The sequence below is a fragment of the Wickerhamomyces anomalus genome (assembly GCF_001661255.1).
Source record: "Wickerhamomyces anomalus NRRL Y-366-8 unplaced genomic scaffold WICANscaffold_1, whole genome shotgun sequence".
Lineage (NCBI taxonomy): Eukaryota > Fungi > Ascomycota > Saccharomycetes > Phaffomycetales > Wickerhamomycetaceae > Hansenula > Hansenula anomala.
The window spans coordinates 3092042-3111940 of record NW_017567110.1 but is presented as its reverse complement, the minus strand read 5'-3'; the positions used below and the strand labels follow the sequence as shown (position 1 = coordinate 3111940).

Genomic DNA, 19899 nt, shown 5'->3' with positions numbered 1-19899 from the left:
TGATAACCTTTCATTTGTTTCTTTCATTTTTGTATACACATTTGTACTGTAATTGTTTTTGTATGTTTAAGTTAATAGTTGTAGCTCTGTCAATTTACAACGTGTACGAATTTCCCTTTTCGGTGATTCTTTTTCATTGGATCAAAAAAAAAAAAAAAATTCTGGATGGAAAAAAAAAATTCGACATGTTGGCCAACGTTTTCCTTCTTCTTATTTAACTTGACTCAACTGAATTCATTTCAATCACAACAAAAATGTCTAACAACGAACGTACTTTCATTGCTATCAAAGTAAGTTATATTTCCCAGCTCTAGCTCGTTTCAATTGAATAGCGCGCTAACAAAAATCTCGAAATAGCCAGATGGTGTCCAAAGAGGTTTAATCAACCAAATCTTAGGTAGATTCGAAAACAGAGGTTTCAAATTAGTTGGTATCAAATTAGTTACTCCACAAGAATCATTATTACGTGAACATTATGCTGATTTAACTTCTAAACCATTTTTCCCATCATTATTATCATACATGTTGTCTGGTCCAATCTTAGCTACTGTCTGGGAAGGTAAAGATGTTGTTAAACAAGGTCGTGCTATCTTAGGTGCTACCAACCCATTGAGCTCTGCTCCAGGTACCATCAGAGGTGACTTTGCCATTGACATGGGTAGAAATGTTTGTCACGGTTCAGACTCTGTTGAATCTGCTGAAAAAGAAATCAACTTGTGGTTCAAAAAAGAAGAATTAGTTGACTACAAACATGCCTTATACGGATGGATCTACGAATAAGTTATTTAATGTTTTAAATTTCTTAGATTAATGTATAAAGCGACCTTTTCCGATGAGAAGTTGGTCTGAATATTCTTTTTAAATTTATTCCTGTAGAGAAAAATTCTACTTTGCTGTCCTTTTAGCGAAATTCTGTTAGGGCTGAAATTTCATTCTCCCCCAGAAAATCGGATTTTAGTTTGAAGTTGAATTGAGCATTTGAATCATTCGATGACTACTACAGGACCCGGGTCAAAAACAACAGAAGCGATTTAAATCGATTAAAAACTAGTACCAGAATAAATAATGAAGAATAAAGATTATCACGGGGCAGAAGAAGAGGAAAGTAATAGCAGAGCAAAAGCAATAAAATAGGTTTCAAATCATCGAACCTTCAAGAGGTTTGACAACATCGTCAATTGAACCATCAAGACCCAAAATTCCACAGCTCAATGAGTCAATAACAATCTTAAATCTTTGCTGAAACTTATCAGTACGATCAAGTTCATTAACTTTTTCAGTAGCTTGTAGGACTTCCACAATGTGGCCATATGTTGTGTTGATAACATTTAATCTCACTTCAACGATTTCGATTAAAAATTTCAACTGGATATATTCTTTGAAACCCTTACATTCATTCAACATTTCACTAGCCAATTTCAACGTTGATGACATTTCAATGCTTGAAGATCTCAGATTTTCCTGTATTTCAAAAGGGTTTGCATAAATATCTCTAAATTCAATTAGAGACTTCCCCAGATTCATTTCCAAAAAGCTTGACAACTTGAAAAAATAATCCATTGAACTTTGAGTTGAGTTGATTAATGATGTAAACAAGCTCATGAGTTTTTCCAAAATACATAAAGAGTCGGAGATGATAATTTTTTGGAAAGCTTCAAGTGTAACTAACTGACTACCAAAAAACGTTTCACCACCAAACAAACCTTCACTTGATTCATCAACTTCAAGAAATTTCATTGATACCTCATTTCTTTGGACATGAAATGTACTGATTGAAATATCATTACTTAAAAGACTTTTAATAAGTGGCAGATTCAATCCAATAATTCTCTTAATTTTTTGTGAACTGTCATTCAAAACCATGGTGTTTAATCCAACAAGATAGACATTCAATTGTAAAGATTTCCCTCCAACATCCTTAAGGTGATCCATGACCAAGTCAAGGGAAGGAATGATCTTATTCTTGAAATATGACAGATCACAGTTGTACATATCCAACATAAGATTTCTGCTCAAATTTTTGGTACCAGCTGTCAAATCACTATAAATGAACTGTTTGAATTCCTTATTAACCATTTCAAGAGGAGTTATGAATTTGGCCACAGCATCACGGAATGAGTTGAATCTATGATATAACAAAAACTCTTCTCTCTTCTTTCTCAAATACTTGATGATTCTGATCAAAACTTCCTCCTGATGATCCAATTCATTATGAGCAACACTATAACCTAAAGAAATTCTCAAGCGCTTCAGTTCAATATAAAATCTCAATACTTTGAACAATGTAATGTAAGTATAAGTGAAAGTATCCCAAAACCTCATAAAACAGTCAATTTTTTCCTGATCATTTCTGAATAACAAGTTCTTCACCTCAATAAATGAACTTCTATTGAAACTCAACCTTCCCAAACTAGAGATAGCCATTTCTCTCAACACTGTCTTTGTCAACTAGCCGCCCTGAATCTCTTGTTGGATTGGAAAAGTGTGTAATGATCTCCATATTTCAAAGACAAAGGGCCCTTATCAACTCAAATCCGCGAACATCAAAGGCAGGAATATCCGTAGCTAATAGTATAATCAATAGAATCAACAAGAAAAACAAAGCAAAAATATATAGTAATAATGTATCAATCATAATAAAGTAGCTCAATTTTGGCCATCAAGATCTCTGAGATCTCTGTCAAAGATCCCAGGTGTTCCAAAATAGCCAGAGTGACGGATAAAGGACACGAAATAATCGTATGCTTGTTCACCAAAAGCCAAATATTTGGAAATGTACTTTCTCAAGTCTGAACCTTGGTACAAGAGACTGGTATATTGTTAGAGAGACAGTCTTTTAGATTGATTTCCATCAATACTTACACTAAACCTGTGTTTCTTCTTACTGAAGCCAATAACATGGAAATAAGAACCAAATCAACGGAATAATGCACCAATTTACCAATCTTGAGACATAATGTTAGTCCAATGAACATATCAGCGCCATAAACAACAACATACACTCATTTGCAATCAATATATCACTCTTTTCTGCACTTTATAAACTGCACTTGTTGTGGTGGTTTTGGGACATAAAGACGCCAGAATTTTGAATTTTTTGGGGGAACGTATTGTGCTGGTATTTACACAGCCTAATACGCACTAACTGTGTATATTTCAGCACTAAGAAATCTCGAAGTGAAAAATGTAAACAACAGTGGAAACGACATGTAAACTATGGCAAAAGGTTCTCCAAGTATATAGAACCATCCTCATTATGAGTGTTCCATTGACGCCAGAAACGTACTCCAAATTCAGAGTATCGAAAGTCTTTGAATCAACAGATCCAGAAGCCTGTATAACGTCATTGGATTTCGACGATTCTGGTCAATTCTTAATTTCCACTTTAACTAATGAATCAATAAATCTATATGATGCTTTCAAAGGTACTTATAGTAAACCAATATATTCCAAGAAATATGGCTGTCACCTTGCAAAATTCACACATCAACAGAAAAACTGTGTCTATGCTTCAACAAAAGAAGATAATACAATCAGATATTTATCATTAAATGATAACTCATATATAAGGTACTTTAGAGGTCATAAAGGTTTAGTAACATCATTAGAAGTGAGTCCACTGCAAGATGTCTTCTGCTCAGCTTCACTAGATGATACTATCAAACTATGGGACACGAGAACTTCATCATTTCAAGCCTCAATACCTTCTGAAAAACCTTCATATGTTGCATTTGATCCATCAGGTTTAGTCATAGCGGTAGCATCTGAAGCAACAGGTAAAGTCGAATTAAGAGATGCTAAACAATTTGATGCAATGCCATTTCAAACCTGTCAACTACCGAAAGGTTTTAGGTTCAACAAGATTGAGTTTTCAAATGATAATAAATATTTCTTATTAAGTTCAACAAATCAAAAACATATTATCCTTGATGCTTTTGACTTATTCGTTCATACAGAGTTGGGAGAAACAGAGCCAATCCCACCAAGAGCTTGGCCAGATACTGGTTCTGCTTGTTTTTCTCCAGATGGAAGATTTGTATTTGCTGGTAATGGTGATGGTAAAGTGGCATTATGGGATTTGAATGTTGAACCTGGTCAAAAGCTTCCACCTGTATTACCGCCAATTTCGAAATTGATAGGAGATACAAAGCCAAGAATGTGCGCATTCAATCCAAAGCATTTGGAATTAATAACAGCTGATACACAATTAGTGAGTACAAATAAACCCTTTATTCTTTCTTGATGAATATTTACTAACTCTTTTTTTCTATAGTCCATGTGGTTGCCAGATCTTGATTAATAGAATTCTACACTCTAATTTTGCTAAGCATTTTATTATAATATATCATCAGGGTCAGGATAGATCAATTCTGCATTAGTTTCATTCCATTCAACCCAGTCATGTAAAAATTTACTACCTTGAGTGATTGTTTCCATATCACCAACAATACATAATTGTCTCTTTGGTCTTGTTATGGCAACATTCAATCTCCTCTCCTCTGCTAGAAACCCAACTGATCTCGTATCATTACTTCTAACTAATGATAAAATAATAACTTCTTTTTCACGTCCTTGAAACCCATCAACAGTGGAAATCTCAATTTGAGGATGATCACCATGTAACAATTTCTTCAAAAAAGAAACTTGGGCATTATAAGGTGCAATCACACCAATATGTGCTTGTTGAACCCCTGACTCGATCAATCTCTTGATGTGAAGATGTACAACATATGCCTCCATATCATTGTACTTTGATGAAACTAATTCATCATCATCTGCACTATCCTTCTCGGGAAAATCACCTTGTGTATCATACCAAATAACTGGGAATTCTGTATAATCATTCTGTTCAACATTTGTTAGGTCTGGTAATAAGATATTTGCCACAGAATCATCAGCTTTCAGTTCACCATTGTAAAGTTTTTGAGATGAAAACTCCATTATTGATTTATTCATTCTATATTGAGTATCTAATAATTTCTTAAAAGAATCACCATAATTTGAAACAAGTCTATCAAATAATGTTGTTGCCAAAATATCTTTGACATTGTCGTTATTATCTAATTTAATAGTTGGTGGTAATTGTTGATTATCCCCAGCTAGAACCAATTTCTTAACATCCGATTGTAAATGATTTATTATAGGTATCCAACATTGTGGTTCTAATGATTGAGAAACTTCATCAATTATAATTGTATCGAAAAGTTTTAATCCAGGTTGTGAATTGTAAATTGATAATAAATCTCTTGAACTTGAACCATGTAAAGTTGCCACAACAACTTTTGCTTGTTTAATAACTTCATGTGTAACTTTTTTCTCTCTGATTCTTAACTCCTTTCTCAACTCTTTAACGTCTTGCCAAATTGCCTTTTTCTCTCTATAACTTTTAGTTTTCTTGATCTTTTTGATGGTATCATCAATTTCCTTCTTAATATCATTAACTAATTGACCACCATCACTTGTTGTACTGACTATATCTAAACAATGTTGTAAATTTGAACTTAATAATCTAGCAGGATGACCTATTCTTAACAATTGATCACCTGGTAATTTCCCATTTAATCTCTCCAATATAGTATCAGCTGAAATGTTTGAAGGGCCACAAACTAAAACTCTTTGACCTTTTTGAACTAGTTGTCTTATTAATTCAATCAATGTATATGTTTTACCAGTTCCCGGAGGTCCATGGATAATACTAATCGGACTGTTGATTGCGAAATTGATTGCATTTTGCTGTGACTGATTTAAATTTTCATCAAAAAAGTTCAATGAGCTGAATGATTGTTTTAGTTGTGATTCTTGTGGTGGGATATATTTAGCTTCATTAAGTAAAATTTGAATTAGTTCATTAGGTATTGATTCAATTTCTGAAAGTTTCCTCATTGTGGACTCCATTCTTTTATAAGTTATTGAATTTGATATTTTGACAATCCATAGTTTATCATTGGCAATGTTTAATATCTTTTCTTCAAAATTTTCATCAATAGTTATAACAATTGAAGTTTGTGATACTCTAGTAACGACACCTTCACAAGCAGTGTCTGTTTCCTCAGTTTTCGGTTTCTTCTTTGTTGATGAAGCTGTCTTGTCAATTCTCACTATATCACCAGTCCTTATATCACCAGCAACAATTGACTCTGATTCATGACCTCCTAGATCGTTTTTCAACTCTAAAATTGTACGACCACCGAGACCTGTTTTGATATTCTCTGATGTTAAATTGATGATTGCAAGACCTTTAGCTGCTAATTTCTTTGGAGGCAAAGTGTTTAAAAGTAGTGAGGTTTGATCAATATCAGCTCCTCTCTCTAGTCCAATGCATTTCAAAAACTTTTCAGCTAGTTTCTTGTTGGACATCTTGCAGTGAGTTTGTTTATTGAACAGAGTGATCTATGCTAGAACTACGTTATATTTTCGCCTAGATTCGCGAATTGATATTTCGCTACAAATTTCAGTTTCATCATGATAAAAAAAATTGTATCTAATTATTCATAATCAATATGTAATCATAAAGTTTCTTTTCTGTATTTTAGGTGTATAGAAATAAATCACAGTTTGTTATCTTGGAATTTATTGTAATTATGCAATTTTCTTTCAGTTTATGAATGATTGATTTAACCATCAATCTACATAACATTAAGATCACCGAATTTTTCTTTGTAACCTGGAACAGCCCATTTACCTTTAGAAACCATCAATTCAACCTTATCATCGATATCTGGTCTAACTTTAACAACATCATCAACGGTTAATTGATCGAATGGTCTAGCAGCATCAATGTTAGCTAAAGTTTTTTGTAAGTCGGCCAATTCTTTAGCAACGACATCTTCAGTGGCAGTAGCGTTTTCAACGGCTTTAGCTTCGAAAGCTTCAATTGATTTCAATTGTTTAGCAACGTCATAAGTGACAGGTTTGTAAGCTTTGACGTGTTTTTCAATTTCATCAACAACAGCTTGGTTGTTTAAAACCGATCTGTAGTGAGAGAAGTCAACATCAGTTGGTTGAGCTTTTAATTCAACAATTGAACGACGAGCTTCATCATTTCTCTTTTTGAAAGCTGATAAAGAAGCAGCAGTGTTACCGGTTAAACCAAGTTTGGAAATGACTTTGGTCCAGTCTAATTTAGCAGCAGCAGAAGCACGCTAGAAGTGGTATGTTAGTACATGGATTCCTGGTTGACTAGAAGGGAGTGTTTCAGTGGTTTATGATTTGAGCCTGTTGCTTGATCTCTTTCAATAATGGGTGTTTCTGTTCTCAACACAAAATCTTTTGGGGTAAATACTCATTTCGGCGGTGTTCAAAGACAAAAGATGGTAAATTTATTCAATCAAATAATATAGTTACCACAAAAGGGCCACTTCTTCAAGTTTCTAGTCATCATTCTTGACTTTTCAAAACCAATGTTTTCTTCACACCCTCGAGATCTCGAGACGACGATTCCATCCTTAAAGGCAAGCAAACCAAATTTAATCATAAACACACTCTCTCTGTTGAATGTAGACTTACTAAAGCAGACATCTTTAATTGAATATTTAAAACTTTAGTTGTGTTGTTCTGTTTCCAGGTCTTGATCTTCAAAAGTGTGTGTATCCCTTTTCCTCAACGATTGTTTTTTCGTGGGAATGGTGATTTTTCATTGGGTTTGCACAAGCCATACAAATTAAGAAACGCCGGCGTTGAAACACTTGCGCAACACCCGAACACCACACTCTGATGACTAATATTTCCAGCGGAAGCCCAATTCCTTCAAATTTTTCTATGATAAACAAAGCATCAAAACATCAAAACAATACAAAAGCATCGTCTTCGAAGCTATGGCCAATCCAGGTTCAGTTCCTCTCAAACCAAGCGCCAGTGCTCCATTAGCCACTGCTGCCCATGCTGCTGCCGCCCAGGACCAGACTCCCTTCCCATCAGAAGCTGATCAACCAGTCACCAAGCAAAAGAGAAGATCAACTATAGCGTGAGTATAATCAGTGCATCGTGAATGTATCACAAACTAACTCTTCTCAATCAGTTGTGTTAGATGTCGTCGCCGTCACATCAAATGTCCTGGTGGTGAACCATGTACAAAGTGTATCCAAGCTAAATCTGCTTGTGAATACATAGAAGCTGATAAGAAAATTGTCGTTTCAGTAAGATACCTTCAAAAACTTCATGATGATGTTGCAAGATTGAAGAAGGATAATATAAGTCTAAGGGCGTCTTTGAAACAGGCTAAAACAAGATCCGTTAGTGAAACCAACAGTGTGGCTGACGCCGATAGTGATGCAGGTAATTCAACTAGTGCACTGGATAGTTTATTAGAAACTCCTGATGTGGATTCAATTTTATCAGCAACCTTCTCATATAATACAGCTTCAAACAACCCTTCAGAACCAAATACTGGGGAAGGAACAAGTAATCATAATGATGAAGTGGTTGCACCTTTTGTTGATCAACAACGTCAATTAGTTTATTCAAGAACTGGTGAAAAATTCTATGTCGGATCTTCTTCAATGACATTATTTGGTATTCAAGTCCAAAATATGATTCCAAACAATGAATCTGAAATAGTTAGTGGTGAAAATCCAAGTTTAACTAATACTGAAACCGTCTTGGAAAGAGAAGGGAATGCTTATAGAATCATGTTGGGTAAAACAAAGACAAGACCAGGTATCTCTGTTAATTTTACATTGCCTTCATATTCTTATGCAATGTTGTTGGTGGATACCTTCATTACATATAACGATGGTTGTTTTTACTTCTTCAATGAAGGTGTCGTGAAGGAGAATTTAAGAAGAGTTTATAATGGATTGGGTACTGATTCTTCTGATTCAATAATTGAAACAATTTGGTTTTGTAAAGTGTTGTTAATCTTTGCAGTTGGTGAAATGTACCTGGGTACTGCAAATAACATCAACGGTAACAAATCACAAGATGCTAAATTACCTGGCTCTGGATTCTTCCATCAGGCTTCAGAATTATTTACTGGTCTTTTCGCATCGGGTGCTATTGATAACTGTGCTAGGGAAGGTGGTATTGAGGTTTTATTACTTTATGCATTCTATTTACAAGTTGCTGATTGTACAGTTGCATCTTACTTTTATTTTGGATTGGCATTAAGAGCTTCACTTATACTAGGTATGCATGTCGATGCAGAGAAAGATAATGTTACAAGATATGAGTTAGAACATAGAAGAAGGTTATGGTGGACCGTCTATATGTATGAAAGAATGTTGAGTTCTAAAGCTGGTCTACCTTTATCATTGAATGATAATAGTATAGGAACAGAATTACCTGATGATTTTGACATGTTCAACCCTCCACCAGGATGTGAGCATTATATTTTCCCAGAAGCTGAATACATTACAAATTGTGTGAAAATTACCCAAATTAATGCTAAAATATTATCATGTCTTTATCAAAAACAACCAAACAGTAATATCTTACCAGTATTGGCGGAATTAGTTGGTCAATTAATTGAGTGGAGAACCAATCTACCAGAATTTTTGAAGGCTGATTTCAATGCAAAAGATTTACAAATTTCAAGATTAGTTACAAATATGATGACAGAATATTTCCAAGGTATGAATTTAGCTGTTAGACCTTTATTGTTCCATTTTGCTTCAAAGCAATTGAAAACTCACAAGACTGATAATAAATATATTGATCTAAGTGATTACTCGAAATCAATCATTACACTTTTCAACTCATCATTCCAAGCATCTATCAATACAATTAGATCACTTTGGTCATTGATGCCTGAAAATATGGTTGCTCTTTTTGGTTATATGGATAGAGAATATCTATTCACTTCAGCAGCTACATTGATCCTGTTTAATGCTGCATTTGGTGTTCATCAAGCAACTTTTGAACATCTTGACCATGCTTTACAAATTTTCACAAAGATGAGAAACTTGGGAAATCATGCTGCTGCTTTAAGAAGGGCACAATTACTAAAATTGATGAGCACTTTAGATTTCAACAAAATTATGCAACCTTTGATTGCTAAGCATACTGATGATTATCAACCAGCCAATATCTCATATTCTAATACTCCACCTCCTTCACAGGTCCCAACTTCATCAAAATCAAAGAAGCATCCATTATCACAAGAACAAGATAGCGATGCACATTTTGCAAGACCAAACTTCCAACATTCAACTTCCTCTATAAGACAAGGTGATAGATTGAAAAGACTCAAAATCGATAACATCATTGAGCCAAGATATCAACAAACAAACCTTTCAAAACTTAGTGATACAATTGATCCAGAACCAGTGTTACACACGGAAAGTAATAGAGTGGGTGATACTTTGCATATTCTACATCATGGTAATGTTACTGAAGGGGAAAATGAACTATGGAAAGAAATTTCAAATGAAGCAATGTGGCTAGGTCCCCTTGGTGAAGTTTCTGAAGAATTTCAATCACTTATGGATGACTTTGCCTAACTGATATTAATGACTACAAGTTTGTTTTCTTTATATTCTATTTATTTTTATTGTACAATTTAGTTTATGACTAATGATTTCATTTATGCAATCTTTTTGTAAACCCTTGAACAACATCATCATGAGTCCAATTGGCAATTCTTTTCTTATTTTGACCAATTATTGAATAACGTAATCCAAGTTCTTTCAAATTTAGAACCTCTTGTTTATTTTTAACCAGTTCATTGTTGATAGTGATCAATTCACCATTATGCTCATCAACAGATAATTGCTGTTCAATATTTGCCAAACCACCATAACGCGTGACCAACATATCTGCACCATCTTCAACATCTTGGACACTCTTGATGAAATCTAAGATCAAGAACTTCAACTGTGAGGTGATATATGGAGATGATTCTAAATTCAATATCCATTCAAAAACATTCTTATTTCTTAGCAAATTCACATCATCTTTATTCTTGACACCTGTAACAAAACCTTCAATTAACCAAACCAGCTGTTTATAGTAGTGGCTTGCATCATCATTGGTAACTAACACCGTGCTGATTTCATTAAACAGAGGAATTTCATTCTTTCTGATAACTGGTGATTTTAAAATCCATCTAAAAGCCTTTTCGTATAAGAAATGGCCAGGATTGTTCAATACTATTGATAATTTTGAAATCATAGAGTAGATCAATGGAGAAAATTCTTGTGGATTTGTTCTTTCCCCTAATTCAGATGTTTTCTTAAAAGTATAAACAACCTTAGATAAAAACAATTCAAAAATATGTTTATCTTTGAAGGATGAATCACCTTGTAACGAATGAAGTAGTGCTGATAAAATATTCAAAGTAACTTGTAGAAGGTTTTTGTCTTGTGATGATAAGTTCATTAAAATAAATGCAAAAAGTTCAGACTCAACAAGTTTTCTCATATTCACTTTTGGTGATTGATCTTCCCCATCTGTGCTTGAAGTCATCAATTCTTCATTATTGATAATTAACAATGATAGGAACAACGGATTGTAAGAATCCTTCTTGGAAACAGCAGACTCAACTTCCTCATAAAAACTTTGAATCTTGTTCCAATTTCCAAAGCCACTAGAGTTTAATGATGGAACCTCAAAATTGGAAATGCAGTAGTTTTCTATAGTATTTGTGATTTTAGTTTTGCTCAATGTAACAATGAAGCCTTCTTTCTTTTTCTCAATAAATTTAGTTTCACCAATTAATTCAGTTTCTTCATCAGTTAAAGAGTCAAGGAAGTCCCAGGTATAAACCAAATCAACCCATGAGCTATTCAATCTGGTTTCTATCTTTTCCAGAATTTTATATAATAGCTGATCTTCTGCATTATTTGTACCATTGTAAAACATTAATATCTTCTCTTGTAAACTTAAACTAGAATTTTTTGAGACATCAAATTCAAACAATCTCCATAAGATCAAAGCAGACAAAAATCTTGATCTGGAAGTGGCATGATTCTTATTCAGAAAAGCAATATCATCATTCGCTATAAAAATTTGCAATAACTTTGTAGTTTCTAATGAAGCTTTTGAGGCAACAACAATAATCATGGCCGCGAATTCTAATGGTGTCTCATCAGCTACCCATCTAGTAAAAATGGCTTCCAATAGTGTATTCAAATTAGATTTGTTGGCGACTTGAATAGATCCTGATTTTGATAATAATGATTTGAAACTTTTCAAAAACGCAATGAAAGATGCTGGAAGTTGTTTGACTTCAGAAAAGACCTTAGTCATGAACAAAATTGATTTATTAATCCACACCTTAACAAGATCATCTTGGAAACAATTGAAGCGTTCGATTATTTCGGCAATTTGTTGAATATACTTGTTGCTGTATTTTGTTAACGCATATGATAAAATTAGTTGTTGAACTTCTGCATCGATATTTGATGTGGAGTGGACAAATATATTCAAAAGCTGAGGAAATGATATGATCTCAAAATCTTCTTTTTTGATATGTTCAATAGCATATAATTCTGCAACTTCAATTAACTTCATGAATGTTCCATTATCAATAGAAGAAACTGCTGCTGCTGACAAGGATGAACAAACATAACAAGTCAAAACCGGGTCATCTTTAAGTATAACAAATTCTAGCAGTTGGGGGATAATATCAAGGTTTTGAGAGAGTAAATTGAACAACGAGAATCTTGAGTGATCACTTGAAAGTGTAGTAAACAATGGTTCTAGATTATCAAAAGCAACAAGGTTCAATGAAACGAAGTGTTCAATTAGAGGTAAAAGAGCAGGCTCTTGTGCCAATGAAGCAATATTGATGGAGCTTAATGAGACTTTTCTCTTTGATAGGAGTGACAAAGCTTCTTGTTTCAATAACAAACTATCGTTCTCAAGAACTTTTAATAGCGTTGAGTCGTCAAGAGCCCATAAACATGCAGCAATAACAGAATCCTCATCAGAAGATGTCTTTTTCTCTAGCAACTCATTAATGACTGCCTTGAAATCAAAATTGTTGAATTCTGGTAATTGTGAAAAAATTTCAGCAAGTGTGCAGGATATGAAGGCAGTTTTATCATTTTTTTTTTCTGTAACAAACAATGGCAGCCAATACTTCTTATTTGAAAATTCTTTTGTGGCTTCTGTATTTCCGATCAGGTAGTTACCAACCTTTGATAAGATGTCAACAATAATCTTTTCCAGCCCACTTTGATTCAACTTTAGGGTGTTATCATTGGAAATTTGCAAAACTCTGAATAACGCACCAACCAGATCTAAATGTGATGTAGGTAGCTTGACATTATTTTGAATTTTATTCAGTGTTGCAGTGGTTATTGAGTCAAAAAATGAAGAATTTGGTTCAACTTTCAATATTGGATCATTCTGAAGTTTCTGAAGGTTTTCCTCATATGGCCCAGAGGGCAAGTAGTCAGAAATTGAACAATCAAGATCAACACCCTCAAGCAATTTTTCAATTGCACTAATTGGTTCACCAGCAATGACCAAAAGTCTTAAAAATATAGCAAACCATTTTGAAGTCAAGTCATATGGTGTTTCTTTGTCAACAAACTTCCATTGCTCAAAGATGGTAACTAGTAAAGGACTAATCCTTTGTAAGTCTTTTGAAGAATCAAGATACTTGAAAGGTGCCCGAACACATCTTGATACTGATTCATCTAATAATTTCCAAATTTTCTCAATCTGGGGATTGTCTATACCTCCAATTGAAGTTACAAGCTGTAAAGAATGGACAAGCAACTCTATTTGATTCACCTTTGCCTCCTCGTGATTGAAAACAACTGTTTGTTTAACAAGACCACATAATAAGTTAGTGATTTTAGCTGAAACTGCACTGTTTGTTGAATCATTTGAAGATGCAAGCTTCAATAAGGAAGTGAATAGTGAAATTGATTTATCAGTTTTATTCCACCATTTTAACTGTGTGCTATCACCCTCTTGTAACTGGAAGAATCTATCTAACAAGACAAAATCAATACTTTTGAATTGTTTCTCATTGATTATATCAGAGTAAGGTTTGGATAACTGTTGAGAAAAGTTCAATGACTCCGAAAACAGCTTCATGTAACCATTGACGACACTTAAAAGCGTTAGCAGCAATATCTTGTTTTCACTTTTCTTGTTATAAGAATCTGTTAAACTGTTCAAAACTGTGGAAATTTCTGGAAGGGACAAACGGACTTTGTTTAACAATTGTATCTTTGCCTCGTCCCAACCTTTCTTGGAATAAAGTGATATGATTTGTTCAAGTTTCAGGATGGAGTTAATAATCAATTGTGATGACAATTGTCTAATAAGGAATGAATCCGAGATCAAACATCTTGCTAAGACTGCTCTATTTAATACGCAAGGAACAACTAGCTCTATCATTATATTTGTGGAAGGTGGAACCATGGCGTCATGCGACTCAATATCAGCAGGTATATCCAAGCAGATCACTTTACTCAATAACAAAGTTTGCCCAAGCCAGTACGATGAAAGTTTTGGATCATGTAAACCACGAGATGCCAAATAGTTCATGAACGGAGGTATCATTTCTGGAGAAGCTTTCAAAATTTGAATTGTCGTATTTAGCTGAAGATCATCATCCCAAGGTTTTAAATTTGTAATTAAACCATAAAGTAATTTGTTGTGGGTTTTGAAAGATTTACCATTTACACTGATGGTGCCTGACCCTGAAGTTTGTAAGAACCAAGCTTCATCATCATTGAATCTTAACCCATATTTGGAATCTGTGGCTAATGAAAGAATGAATTTATCAAACACTGAACGCAGCTCTTTGTCCTTGGTGTAATATATTGGTAATAACTTTGAAAGATTCCATTCATTGAAAACTTTGATTTTTGTTGCCTTCTTAAAGCTTTGTTCTTTGATAATTTTTTCGTCCCAAACAGAGATGGTTAATCCTATCAATCCATCACTATCAATGGTACATATATGCTTGAACCAGTTAATCATGATCTTACTATTGCTTAGAAGTAAGTCTTTTCTAAGAAGTGGAGCAGAGTATTTTAGCAGATTCAACAAAAATCTGATAAAGCAATATCTCATCGAAAGATGTTCTTTTTCTTTTGTACCTTCGATATTTGACAATTCTGATTTTGATGGATTTAACAATTTTGGTAGTACTGGTAATGTGAAATCAAACAACGCAACAAAATCATCAATCAGTGCACCATTTTTGAAAATCACTATTTCATTAAGTAGTCTGATAATAGGGTTTGTTAAAGAAGCTCTCATACTGTTTAAACCTCTGTAAATTGTTTTGATGTAACTAGTTAAGATATCCTTAATTAACTGAACACCATATTCTTGAAGCTCATCATTGTTACTAATGAATCCCAACAACTTGCTTAGTGATATTGTGGAAGTTGTGAATTTTCTATGATCGTTAACTTGAGCAAAATAAGACCAACTTTGTAGAAGCTGATTCCCAAACCCTTTGGATAAAAACTGTGATATTTCATTTAATGATTCCTCTTTCAAAAGAGTACCAACCTTTTCCAAAACTCCATTATCAACGGAGCCTGAAGCAGTTTGTGCAGGCGGCACCCATTTCTTCTTTGGATGAGGTATACCAGACATCAGACCCTTTTAAAAATGCCTAAGCCTTCAACTAGCGATTCAACAAGTTTGACTATTTACATGTTTTTTCAATCATAAGAAAAAAAAAATTAGCAGCTCATCGAAGCCCTCGGAAATAAATTACACCTCGGAAATATAAACTACATCACGATTCAACAAAAATCCCTTTGAAATTATAGTTGATCAATTCAAGTCAGTAGACCATTAATCACTTTCCTGTGGTGGTTTCGATCTCGGATTATCTGGAAAGAAAGTTCTTCCAATTCTTGCTTGTTTTCATCAAGCTCTTTTTGAAACAATTCAACGGCTGTCAACGGTCTCTGTGTCTCTTTCTTGAATTCTAAAGGATTTCTCCGTACACTTCCAAAAGCTCTTGAATTTGATCTAGACAACTGACATGAAGTTTTTCTTGAATCTCGCTTTGTAGTGGGTCTTGATGGTTCATAAAAATCCTGGAGAAAAGAGGACACTTCTTCACTGTCATATGTGTCATCATCAATAGATGCAAAGTTCACAATCACATTATGATAAGCATCTGAGCCTGGTTTTGGGGTTGATTTCTCAATGGGTGTTTTGGGATCTTCGATATTTTCTATTTTGCTAGATTCGTTACGTGAAGGGGTGCTAATCTTTGTGGAACCACTAAAATTTTCAATACTCGGTGACCCTTTATCAACAGCATCTAAAGTTTTAGCATAAAGTTTTCCAAATAAATCATCGTTTCCAGCCACTGTTGTTGATGATGCAGAGCTGAAGTCGCTCTGATAATTATTGCCTCCGTTGGGTGATGGTTTGGTAAGGTTCTGGCCAAATAGTGAAGATAAGCTCTCCTTCTGATTTGTTGACAACTCCTCATTATTTTCTTTAAACTTTTCCTTCTCTTTCTCCTTGAGCGATTCATCTGAATTCAAATGACTCCTCAATTTGCCTTTTGCTCTTAGTGATAGACTTCTTGCAAACGATCCAAGCTTGCTAGGTCTTCTCTGTACCGAAAGATTGACATTATACTTCTTTGACAACTCAAACTCACTAGATGTTATTGATATTCTATCAACCTTGTCTTTATTGTTTGTTCTACCATAAGGATTCCATGTTTCAAAATCTTGTGAATAATCATCCTCAGCATCTTTATCTGATCTAGATGTGCTCTCTTCTGGTGATTTTTTTGATGGACTTAAAGATTGGATAACCTTTGTAACCTTCTCATGAAAAGTATTTTCTTTCTTCACAGATAAATCAAAGGGTATAGCATCCATATCTTGTAACAATTGATTCAAACCTGAGCTATCCTTCATATATCTCTGAGTCAATGTTTCCTGAACATCGTATACTGATGACGTTACAACTGATGATTCCGTCTTGTTTTCACTTGGAACACTAATTGGACCTTTTGACCTGAAAAAGAAACTTCTAAAACCTGATCTCTTATTAGACTTGGAGCTCTTGATGCTACTACTTGGAACATCTCTTTTTGACCTCCAGCTAATCCTAAGTGACCTATGACGCTTTGATGTCTGTATTTTGACATTACTATCTTGAATACTTGTATCATCACTCTCTTCTTGAAATGAATTTACCTCTTTCTCGGTCACCTTTGTTGAGGTATATGTATCCAGGCTGTTTGACAGTTCCTTCTCTATTCGACAGTCATCTTCAGGGGAGCTGGTGTAATCAGGGCTTTGTGCCTTCTCTTTCCTTCTAAAAACTTTTGTGAACCTATGACTTCTAATCTTTTCGCCATCTCGCTTGGACTTTTTATGCTCTAACCTATCTTCTTCAAAATGTGACTTGAAATCTCCATTTTCATAAGCATCATTCCCTGCTGATGGAATCCTCTGAGATTTTCTGATACCCGTGGATCACTCAACCTCTTTGACAAGATAGTAGCGTGAAGCATACTTTCAAACATATTGACTCTGTAAACCCATTCAAGAACATTTTTCCCACCGGCTGATCTAATACGTTGTCTTTCAATTAAAACCACGTCTGGAACATCTTGATCTTTATTGAAAATAAGCTCATCCACCACTCTATAACTTAGCTCTGCATACTTAGAAGGTTCATATGAAGCATCACTAGAGACATCAGCCCACTGGTTCACATCAAGCTTGGTCCACTCTTTGATTAAAGGTGGTGTGTTGAATGGTAATGTTTTATCAAGTTGGAGTTTTGCAAATGAAAAGTTTTTGATCCCCATGTCGATAGCCATGATATTGAATGTTTTTCCATTTATAGGAGTCCTTTGAAAAGGTGAAACTTTTGGAAACTCATTGGTTATAGCTGCTAAAAGAGTTTTTTTATCACCACTAGATGCTGGTTATTAGTATTAGGCTTCAAGTCTTTTGACCAATGTGAATTTGCAGCTACTCACGAATACCAGTGCTGAAGCAGAGTCTTTTGAGTTGAGCAACCGTCTTCTTCTCGAGCTGGCCTATCATTACAGATTGCGTAGAACTGATAAAGCTTCTGCTGGTTTGTAACCTCTCCATTCCAAATAACTGATCTGTCAAATATTTTCAGTTCAATTCGCGAAAAGTTTAAGGTCTCATTGTTTACATTTCCCAAAACCACAAAACCATACAATTTGAGTATCCAGAGGAATTATGAGTGGATATTTCACGAGCCTAAGCAGAAAATATTTGACACAGAAAATGTATAAATTCAAGAGGAAAATGTTTAATAGCTAAAGGACATCTACGGAGTTGATTGATTTTGGTCGTTTCAGCATTAGAGGCAAATAGAACACATTGAACAACACTTCGCTTTAGCTTTCAATTTAATTGCTTCAAGTAGCTATAGAGAAAGGGCGTTTATTTAAGCTTGCTGATTATTGTTTTTTGTTTATTTTTTTCAGGAATGGGATTTTTCAAATTATCACAAAGGTCTCATATCGCATCCAAGCAAGAAGACAACTTTACGTTTGATGATGATTATGAAGGACTCTGTTGTTGTGTCTGCTAGTCCTCAAAGAATGGGTCTGTATTGGACACCAGACAATAGTGACAGATCTACAAACAAAAACAGTAAAAAGGTTAGACTAAGGCTGGTTGAAAAATGGCTTGCTGATTATTCCAAAGATTCATCATCTAATCCATTCATTTTACCCGTTGATGTTACAATTGAAAATGATGACCCAAAGAAGAGTAGATCGGCTTCAAAATGGATCTTTGAAACAGTTATGAAGAATTCAAGGTTTCATAGCGGTGAATTAGATTCAAAAATTGTTGAAAAAGGTGATGATTTAGTTGACTCATTACTTCATGGTTTATCATACGTAAAATGGGAAAAGAACAGAATGATTTTGAATATGGAGATGAAGGAATCCATTGATGCAGTTATAGAAACAAGTGACAAGATGTACTTGTCACATATGAAATCTCTAGAATTTTTGGATTCGAAGAATAACAAAAAAGATATACCTCTTGAAGAAACTGAGAAACCAAAGGTTAAAAGATCAAGAAAAACCAGCAAAAGAAGAACTAAAATTGAGGAAACAGCTTAGAGCTACATGTTAAACCAACATGATTCTTCAATTGATATTTAAAGATCAATAAACGTGTATATACTTGAAATGATCGATTAATGATCCTAAATATTGTTCGTAAATTTGAGCTATATCTGTCATCTTGAGGCGTGCCATCAGTATCGACAATTCGCGAACATCGCGAACATGTTCTGCAAAAATAGTTTCGCGTGTATTTTGTGAAGCGTTGTTCAAGAAGAACACCAGATCCAAATTGCCCAATATTAGCATCAACCAGATCAAAACAATCATGAATCTCAGACTACAACTGGCCCAAGTGCTCAATCTGATCTATGTGGTGACCTCTGCCTATATGTTCTGGAAGGGGCTTTCAGTCGCTACAAACTCATCCTCTCCAATTGTTGTTGTGCTTTCAGGTTCCATGGAACCAGCGTTCCAAAGAGGTGATATCTTATTCTTGTGGAACAGAAATGAAAGATCTAAGGTTGGTGATGTTGTTGTTTATGAAATCAATGGTAAATCTATTCCAATTGTGCATAGAGTGTTGAGAGAACATCATAAGTATGTATGAAGGTGAAGTTTATATGAATTTTTAAACTAACATTGTTATTCTAGTGATAAAAAACAATTACTATTGACAAAAGGTGATAACAATCCTGTTGATGATTTAGGTTTATACAACTATAACCAAAACTATTTAGATAAAGAAAAAGATATAGTTGGTACAGTTAAAGGTTATTTCCCAAAAGTTGGTTATGTGACGATTCTTTTAACTGAAAATCAATATTTCAAGTATGGTTTACTAGGTTTGATGGGTCTTTCTTCATTACTATCAAAAGAATGATATCCTACAGATGTATAACGATGAATAAAATTAGAGTTTAGCAAAAAAAAAACATCATCTTATT

The 19899-nt window shown here is 34.3% G+C and overlaps 11 protein-coding genes across 11 annotated transcripts; 5 read left to right on the top strand and 6 right to left on the bottom strand.

The window, feature by feature from the left end:
* Window positions 1-254: 254 nt before the first annotated feature.
* On the top strand, window positions 255-780 carry YNK1 (nucleoside diphosphate kinase; the record flags this gene model as incomplete). The annotated part of the gene is made up of 2 exons (XM_019184501.1): window positions 255-290; window positions 358-780. 2 exons carry the CDS (start codon window positions 255-257, stop codon window positions 778-780), a joined length of 459 nt encoding a protein of 152 aa, XP_019042150.1.
* Window positions 781-802: 22 nt separating this feature from the next.
* On the bottom strand, window positions 803-2424 carry WICANDRAFT_60987 (uncharacterized protein; the record flags this gene model as incomplete). Its single annotated transcript, XM_019183090.1, has 2 exons — window positions 803-870; window positions 1152-2424. The coding sequence occupies 2 exons, from the start codon at window positions 2422-2424 to the stop codon at window positions 803-805; spliced, it is 1341 nt and encodes a 446-aa protein (XP_019042149.1).
* Window positions 2425-2646: 222 nt separating this feature from the next.
* Window positions 2647-3006, bottom strand: MCO12 (Mco12p; the record flags this gene model as incomplete). The annotated part of the gene is made up of 3 exons (XM_019183089.1): window positions 2647-2809; window positions 2863-2945; window positions 3001-3006. 3 exons carry the CDS (start codon window positions 3004-3006, stop codon window positions 2647-2649), a joined length of 252 nt encoding a protein of 83 aa, XP_019042148.1.
* A 250-nt stretch (window positions 3007-3256) lies between these two features.
* SWD2 (WD-repeat containing protein SWD2) lies at window positions 3257-4258 on the top strand (the record flags this gene model as incomplete). Its single annotated transcript, XM_019182659.1, has 1 exon — window positions 3257-4258. The coding sequence occupies one exon, from the start codon at window positions 3257-3259 to the stop codon at window positions 4241-4243; it is 987 nt and encodes a 328-aa protein (XP_019042147.1). The 3' UTR covers window positions 4244-4258.
* Window positions 4259-4330: 72 nt separating this feature from the next.
* Window positions 4331-6365, bottom strand: HCS1 (ATP-dependent 5'-3' DNA helicase HCS1). The gene has a single exon (XM_019182658.1). It carries the CDS (start codon window positions 6355-6357, stop codon window positions 4336-4338), a length of 2022 nt encoding a protein of 673 aa, XP_019042146.1. The 5' UTR covers window positions 6358-6365; the 3' UTR covers window positions 4331-4335.
* Window positions 6366-6526: 161 nt separating this feature from the next.
* ATP7 (F1F0 ATP synthase subunit d) lies at window positions 6527-7518 on the bottom strand (the record flags this gene model as incomplete). Its single annotated transcript, XM_019180388.1, has 2 exons — window positions 6527-7142; window positions 7507-7518. The coding sequence occupies 2 exons, from the start codon at window positions 7516-7518 to the stop codon at window positions 6627-6629; spliced, it is 528 nt and encodes a 175-aa protein (XP_019042145.1). The 3' UTR covers window positions 6527-6626.
* A 491-nt stretch (window positions 7519-8009) lies between these two features.
* Window positions 8010-10007, top strand: PUT3 (Put3p; the record flags this gene model as incomplete). The annotated part of the gene is made up of 1 exon (XM_019180871.1): window positions 8010-10007. A coding segment is annotated over one exon (1998 nt), but the record flags the coding sequence as incomplete, so codon positions are not given.
* Window positions 10008-10548: 541 nt separating this feature from the next.
* URB1 (Urb1p) lies at window positions 10549-15453 on the bottom strand (the record flags this gene model as incomplete). The annotated part of the gene is made up of 1 exon (XM_019180537.1): window positions 10549-15453. A coding segment is annotated over one exon (4905 nt), but the record flags the coding sequence as incomplete, so codon positions are not given.
* A 242-nt stretch (window positions 15454-15695) lies between these two features.
* WICANDRAFT_67124 (uncharacterized protein) lies at window positions 15696-17716 on the bottom strand (the record flags this gene model as incomplete). Its single annotated transcript, XM_019184069.1, has 2 exons — window positions 15696-17329; window positions 17407-17716. The coding sequence occupies 2 exons, from the start codon at window positions 17714-17716 to the stop codon at window positions 15696-15698; spliced, it is 1944 nt and encodes a 647-aa protein (XP_019042142.1).
* A 717-nt stretch (window positions 17717-18433) lies between these two features.
* On the top strand, window positions 18434-19009 carry CCE1 (cruciform cutting endonuclease; the record flags this gene model as incomplete). Its single annotated transcript, XM_019184500.1, has 1 exon — window positions 18434-19009. One exon carries the CDS (start codon window positions 18434-18436, stop codon window positions 19007-19009), a length of 576 nt encoding a protein of 191 aa, XP_019042141.1.
* A 271-nt stretch (window positions 19010-19280) lies between these two features.
* SEC11 (signal peptidase complex catalytic subunit SEC11) lies at window positions 19281-19835 on the top strand (the record flags this gene model as incomplete). Its single annotated transcript, XM_019184499.1, has 2 exons — window positions 19281-19552; window positions 19607-19835. The coding sequence occupies 2 exons, from the start codon at window positions 19281-19283 to the stop codon at window positions 19833-19835; spliced, it is 501 nt and encodes a 166-aa protein (XP_019042140.1).
* Between the last annotated feature and the right edge of the window lie 64 nt (window positions 19836-19899).

What these genes read in the sequence shown, in the direction of transcription:
- HCS1 (XM_019182658.1), bottom strand. Translation starts at nt 6,357, where the DNA reads ATGTCCAACAAGAAACTAGCTGAAAAGTTTTTGAAATGCATTGGACTA.